General features: G+C 46.1%; 1 protein-coding gene across 1 annotated transcript; it reads left to right on the plus strand.

The window, feature by feature from the left end:
• Nucleotides 1-2,545: 2,545 nt before the first annotated feature.
• LOC125538999 (WUSCHEL-related homeobox 12-like) lies at nucleotides 2,546-7,170 on the plus strand. The gene is made up of 4 exons (XM_048702349.2): nucleotides 2,546-2,854; nucleotides 3,013-4,098; nucleotides 6,358-6,608; nucleotides 6,769-7,170. The coding sequence occupies exons 1-4, from the start codon at nucleotides 2,737-2,739 to the stop codon at nucleotides 6,772-6,774; spliced, it is 1,461 nt and encodes a 486-aa protein (XP_048558306.1). The 5' UTR covers nucleotides 2,546-2,736; the 3' UTR covers nucleotides 6,775-7,170.
• Nucleotides 7,171-7,666: the final 496 nt, after the last annotated feature.

A 7,666-nucleotide genomic window follows, 5' to 3' on the forward strand; every position in this document is an offset into this window, starting at 1 on the left:
CCTTCATATTCTTCTTTACATGTAGGCCCTGCTTGTCATTGACTACAACATTTCTTCCCTGATTCCCCATCGAGAGCACATGTAAGAACTTGAGTGCTTGGCTCATAGGGGTAGTGAAACACATGAATCCTACTCGGAGGATGAACCCCATCGAGAGCACATGTAAGAACTTGAGTACTAAATATAGGCATAGTAAAACCAAGTGAAAAAGTATAATTAACAAGTTAGCATAACATTATGCCAATGTAGAGTCCAGTCGCATACCTCATGCATAGGAATTGTAAAATTCATGCCATTTAACTTTGAAAGTAAGATCAAAGATTTCTTTTCCCTACCTTTTTTTACTCCACTCCTTTGAACAAAGGAATGAATAATGTTGTTAAATAAAAAGTTCCTATTTGTATACATTTATTCTAGTTTTCTTATGAATCAAACAAGCACTTAGGGCCTCTTTGATTCACAGGATTGTTAAAACATGGGAACAAGATGAACACAAGAATATGATTGTAAAAACAAAGGAATTTGCATAATTGTGTGTTTGATTTGCAGGAATAGGAAAAACACATGCATGAATCTGAAAAGACACGATCAAATTTAAATTAAAACACGTGCAAAGGTAATATTAGATCAATGTTATATTTTCCGGGTTCCTTTGTTATAGAGTGCAAAGCAATCCTTAGGAAAAGAGAACTTTTCCTAAGGATTCCAATCCTATGAATCAAACCAAGCACCTAGGAAAACAAGGCAAGGATTGCTTTGCACTCTATTTTAGAGGATATTTTTCATCCATTCCAAACTCCCTTTACAATTCATTTGATTCAAATGAACTTTATAGTAATTTTAGAGGATTCTTATCCTAATAATTTTTCGTGCACACGTTGTATGATCGTATGATTGAAATCCTTATAGAAAATCCCTAAGGATCTCTTGGAATTCTATTTTGACGGAAATTTTCATCCGCTCGAACCTCTTTGCACAATTCCTTTGTTTTTTTCCTGTGGCATCAAAAACTCACTGTTCCAAGTTCCCGTGATTAACTAATCCTATAGGATTCGACATGACATGTCACTCCAATTCTGAGTTTTTCCTATTCATGTGTTCCAAATAAGCCTAAAATTCCTTTGTTTTCCCCATGAAATCCAAACCAAAGGAAAAAAATCCCTGCATTTTCTTGTGACCCATTCCTTTGAATGAATGTTATTAGCATGGGATCCTAAGTTTTTTCTCCACTATTGCTATGGAAATATTGGTCTGACTTGTATTTTGGAATTCTTGAAACCATGTTAATACATTTCTGGAAAAGCAAGCATGGATTTTTAACAAAATGACATTGAGCTATAGCTCAATGCATAATGCGCACACAGGGCGACAACACGTTTAGTTATCATCACCATGTGTAATTCATTTAATATTTGTTGCAAAATATAATATCTTTCCTTTTGTAGTTTATTTGACTACTTTATTTTGGAAGTTTTGCTAATTTGGAGGCGACTAATAATCAATTAATTTAATGTCATTACCAAGAACCATTTGGTATTGGCATAATGGATTCATGCATGTGCAAAGTGACGAGAATATCTTGCTCGGGCGATTATCGGGAATTGAATAAGAAATAACTACTAATTTTAAAACTGACTAAACTATAGTCACTATATTTTTATGGCATGTTTGGAATGTATCAATAGTAAAAATGCAGGAATGCAATAAAAAAAAAGAGTCGTTGAGAGCACAAGAATTCTGTCAACTTGGGTCTTCGGTTCATAGGGCTAGGAAAACATACGGGTCTTACTAATCATAGTCTTGAAAAAGTATAATTAACATGTTGTTATAACATTATGCCGCCGTGGACTCTAGTATCTTACCTTGTGAGTAGGAATTGTAAAATTCTTGCCTTTTAACTTTGTAAAATTCCTTCTCCTGGGAGCTGTTACACCTTTCTCAAGTTTGAAAGTGAGATCAAATATTCTATTTTCCGTCTCTACTTCTCTTTACTCCACTCCTTTGAACCAAAGGAATGAATAATGTCGTTAGAAATTTTTTCCCATTTCTATTCTTTTCCTATGAACCAAACCAGCCCTACTTATATGGTTTGACCATGTGTTACTCTATCATTATTACTGTATACTAATTAGTATGCCCACATCATAGTCTCCGGTGCAAAAGCACTACTAGTACTGCTAATACAAGGCCATGCAGAAAGGCAGTACTTTTGCATGCCATGCATGCATTCCTTGCTAGGCAATCTAGAGAGAATCAAATCAGTAGTGACTGCACCTTCTTCCACTTCAACACCTCAACAGTGTGCAGTCAATCTCAAGCAAGCAAAGCAAAGCATCCATCCATGAGTAATGAGCAGTAGGACTACTACCAGTCTACCGCCCTTTAATATTCCTCCCCTCCCTATGCAACTTTGCTGCTACTACTAGCCTACTGCTACATCCACATCCCATTCACACACACACATGGATCCATGCCCAAGTCCAAGGGAGCAAAACAAAAGGAAGGATGACATGGGCGGTGACATTAACTACTGCTCACAGACTGGGGTAGGTCGCTGAGGCGAGGCCGCAAGGGCGCCACGCCATTATAAGCAGCCGCTGAGGGTGAGGATGGGAGAGCCATAGCCAGATCCATAGGGTTCTTCTTCTTCCTTACTGCTCCTCTACAGATCGAAGCAACTACCACTCTCAGATCACATCATCGGTCGCAGCCGCAGCTAGCTCGATCTGCTCACCCATGGCGTCCTCGAACAAGCACTGGCCGAGCATGTTCAGGTCCAACCCTGCTGCCTGCGACTTCCACCACCAGCCTGACATGAGCAACACCCACACCAGACCCTCCTTGATCTCCTCAGGTATATGCCGTCGCCGTCCCTCGTCCTCTCGCATGATTTGCAATTTTGCATCGGGATATCATGTTTTTTATTAGCTTGTTGCATGATCTGTGTGCGTGTAGAGAAGCTAGGGTTTTCTGACGAGCTGATCCGATCGGTTTGTGGATGCTAAATGGCAGGGCTTGACCAGGAGACCACAAGGAGCCCGGGGGAGACGAAGCCGCGGTGGAACCCCCGGCCGGAGCAGATCAGGATCCTGGAGGGGATCTTCAACTCCGGCGTCGTCAACCCTCCGCGCGACGAGATCCGCCGCATCCGCCTCCGTCTGCAGGAGTACGGCCACGTCGCCGACGCCAACGTCTTCTACTGGTTCCAGAACCGCAAGTCTCGCACCAAGAACAAGCTCCGCGCCGCCGCGGCCGCAGCCGCTGCCCAGGGCCAACAGCCTACCGGCGGCCGCGCCGCCGTGATGCGCGCGTCCCTAGCGGTGAGGACGCCTGCGCCGGCTCCCGTGACGCCGCCGAGGCGTTTCCTCGCGCCGTCCGGCACGCTCCAGGCGCCGACATCCTCGTCGTCATCCTCCTCCGACCGCTCCTCCGGATCCAGCAGGTCGGTGACCATGAAGACCACGGCCATGGCGTCTGCTGCGGCAGCCTCCTTGTCCCAGCCGATGCTGCCGCTGTCGACGACCGCCGCCATCGACCTGTTCGCCCCGGCACCACCACTGACACCGTCGCCTGCGCTCTCCACGTGCCAGCTCTACTACCAGCTGCAGAACCATCCCATGACGTCGATGCCGACGCCGACACTGGCGTGCGAGCTGGTAACCTCCGCCCCCGAGCCGCCGCCGCACCTCCTGCAGTGGCCGCCGCAGAGCCAGAGCCAGTACCTGCCGGCCACCGAGCTCGGCGGCTTCCTCGGCTCGCATGCCCACACGCAACCGACGGCGGTCTCCCCTGGCGCGCTCCTCCTGCCTGGCCTCTGCACCGACTCGGCGTTAGGGCAGCACGAGATCGTGGACGACATGAGCTGCTCCAAGCCGGGTCTCGGCGTCGGCGGCCAGTACCACTTCAACGTCGCGGCGGATCCACCCTCCGACGCGGTGAGCGCCGTGATTAAGGACGACGAGAAGGTCAGGCTGGGGTTTCTGCACCACTACGGCCTCGGCGCCACCGCCGGCGCGGACGTCAGTGCGGCCGCCCTCCCATGCATTCCGCCTACCGGCAACGCCGCCGCAAGCTCTGCATTCACCGATCAGCTGCAAGGTACTATGCTCAACTGTTCATCAGCCAGTAATTTGAATGTACTCCTACGTAGCACGTTTTCATCGATCATTCCACCCATAATCCGCCATGCATTGCTAGCTGCTCACATACGTACGGTACGGTACACCATGATAGTTTGCCAGAGCTTAGCGTGTGCATGCATAGCTGCGCCTGCCCTGTCACTGTCTCGATCTACCTGCCGCTGCATGCAAAGCTTGGCTCTAGCAGAGCTTGACACCAATGGAGAAAGCCGAGCACTTGCCACTTCCATCATAGAGTACAACACGGCACATAGATCCATAGATTAGCACGGACGACGACATGTCTTTCCCGCTGCATGCTAGCAGCTTGCATGCCATTGCATTGCATGCATGGTACGTAGTACGCACACATAGCTCCAATCGATCGATCGATCGGATGCATGCATGCGTGGTGCGTACCAAAGACCCAGCGTGCTGCAGGCAAGGGGACAAGGTTAGGCCATGTACAAGAGAGACCTATCCTGTCATGGCTTTGTGAGTATGTGCATGCTGTTGTTGACGCCTGCACAGGGACACTTCCATGTCAAGGATAGGGGAACCTGTCAGCTCTCCCAACTGTAGGAACTTGAATGTGCCAAAATATTGTGAGCTGGTGTCCGTAGGGACGCGGACATGACATGGTTGTTGTGAGCCAAGCGACGTGTCGATCCATGCGTGTACTTCATTTTCTTTTCTTTTTTTGAAATTGTGTTCTTCATTGTCTAGCTTGATGGGAAAGCATCAAATCATCCATATATAGTGGAGATTGTTACTATTATAGCTACATATATTTACTTGGCAAGAAGTTTAGGCGAAAACCTGCTAGTAGTAGTTTAAGTATGTTGATGCAAAAGAAGTACTTGAAAGATGGAACTACTATGACAAATTAAGCTCTGCCTTTCCGGATTCTAAAACCGCAGGCCTAGTGGTAATAACACATGAATATGATAGGAATGCGCGAGCACAATATATGATAGTTGTGAAAAATATAGAAATTCTGCGGAACTGACATTGGTTCTTGATAATAGGAAAAACACATGAATCCTACAAAGTGTAGTGAAATCAAGGTAATAACATATGCAAAAGTAAGATTAATTAGTATGCAATCTATGGCCTTTGCTTTGTTTTTCTTGATAGGAATGTAACAAAAAATACTCCCTCCATTTTTATTTACTTCACATGTTAGTTTTGTCTCGAGACAAACTTCGTAAACTTTGACCAACTTTATACTAAATCAATACCATTAGAATATCATTCAATATATTTGCATACAATATATATTTGTTATTGTGAAACTTTAGACTGTTTTCGATAAACTTGGTCAAACTTTATAAAGTCTGACTAAGGCCAAAGCTAATATGCGGAGTACATAAAAACGGGGGAGTATATGTTTGGGCAGATAGGATATTCGAAACTCAAACAAAGGAAGATTCTTTCTCTTTATTTATTTCCCCTGTGTTCCATATATTTGAATCAAATGGAAGAATAGTGACACTATGTTTTTCCTCCATTTCTCCTATGAATTGAGGGCAATGTTTTTGTTTCATCGTTGTGCATGAACCCTAGGAAAGACAACGTTTCTACTACTTTTCCCTCCCATAGATCCTAGACATTGTTTGCATCCATCATTGTGCGTGCGATCTTAGGAAGGGGTAGATCACGCCCTGCACACAAAGCTTTCCAGCACGAAAGCTGGCACTGGCTTGGGATCCCAGGGAACGCGCGCAGGCAGGCAGGCGGGTATCTTCAGAGAACAGTTACTGATCGATCTGCCTGTATGGTCATGTCACGGCAGAGCTTCTTCCCAAGCCATGCAAAACCTCTGATGGATGCACCGATCGATCGGGAGGGTTTAATTGGAGCGCGTACGTTGTTGAGAGGATTGAGGCGACGGCGGTCAAAAAACTGCTACTCCGATTCCGATAGATAGCTCGGTCTCCAAGCAAGCAAGCAGATCACTTGAATGCTAGCTGTAGCTTCGTTCTCGAATCCTTCTCACATCACAATGGTGGCGTCGCTTCCGAGATTGGACGTGTGCATGGCACCTCCGGGTCAGAAGAAGATGCCTCTGCCTGCATGCTTGGATCTCCTCCTGCACTGCATACACAACTACACATGCATATGCATCCATAGGGTTTGGTTCTCCATCGTATACGCAGGTCATAAATCGTGCCAGCTTTTTGTTGCAGTGGTTGCACGTTAGATTAATTTTTGGTACTTCTGTTTTGCGGTGGAGCAGGGCTGCTGGACGCCGGGCTGCTCACCGGAGGAGGCGCGCCGGCGCCAATGGCGACGGTGGTGACCGTGGCCGCCGGGCGGCCGGGCGCCCCCGTGCAATGCTACAGCGTGCCGGCGATGGCGCGCATGGACGTGAAGGCGCTGTTCGGTCCGGCGGCCGTGCTGCTCGGGCAGTCCGGCGAGGCCATCCCCGTCGACGGGGCCGGGCTCACCGCCGAGCCCCTCCAGAACGGCGCCTGGTACTACGTCCTGGTACGTGCCACTCATTCTCTCTGTCTACGTGCCCTCTCCTTCACTAGCCAAGTTAATTGACCAAACACTAATTAATTGTACCATTTCCGCCTAGATTTTAATTTATTTCTACGTCGTTGTAATCTACTACATGTTTTTCACGTCTTATTTTCGTGTGCAGATGTGAGTGACTCGCTGAAGATCGATCGCCAATGCTGTGTACGTGTTGGGTCAAGCGTGCCGCGCGGGAGATTCCGGCAAGGCGAATTATAGTTATTATCTCTACCTAGTTGCTACAAGGGGAAAAAGTCCTTATATATAGCTAGCTGCTAGTATATTTTGCTTTGGTCTGTATGTGGATCTACTATAGTTTCTAATGGAGCGCCTTGTGTTACTCTTATTTTAGTGAAGATCTCTTCTAACATGGACAATAGTGTTGGCTTAATTTCCTGTTGCAATAAGCCGCCCCATGTTGCTAGTACTATTCAGTGGTGGTATTAAGATTTAAGCATCCTCTTATTGTTAAAAGAAGATCTAAAGTTGGCTAACATGCATGTATGAGATGAACATGAGATGAACTTTGATGAGAGGCATGGGAAATTATTAAGTGTATGTTTGGTTGGTGTATTTAAGGTTGCCACTATTTGTCACAATGTTTAGTGTTTAGCTAGTCATTTTTTGTCTCTCATGAAATAATTAACTTTGATGAGAGCACGCTCATTTTTTGTCTCCTCCGTATAGGCAAAAGAGAGGTGTAAGCATGCATATATCCTTTGTTATACTTTCCCCAACATAGCCCTCTTCTCATGTAGCAATGTAGCGCCAAGAGGGTTGATGCCCCCTCCCTCTCATAGAAGCAACTCATAGACGATTTTTTGTTGGGCGTGAGATAGTTCATCGAGGTGGTCATGCTGCTCAGGCACACCTGCAACCCGGTTCCATCGATCGGCTCTGAATCACTGTTGAGTTGCTCTAGAACAACATCCATTTCTCATTTCATTTGAATTAAATTACAGATTATCCTAATGTATGTTCACATACTTTGTTCTTTTTTCCTGTTCTGTGTGTACAAGTGAGTG

The sequence above is a fragment of the Triticum urartu genome, chromosome 1A (assembly GCF_056163025.1).
Source record: "Triticum urartu cultivar PI428250 chromosome 1A, HENAU_Tu73, whole genome shotgun sequence".
NCBI lineage: Eukaryota > Viridiplantae > Streptophyta > Magnoliopsida > Poales > Poaceae > Triticum > Triticum urartu.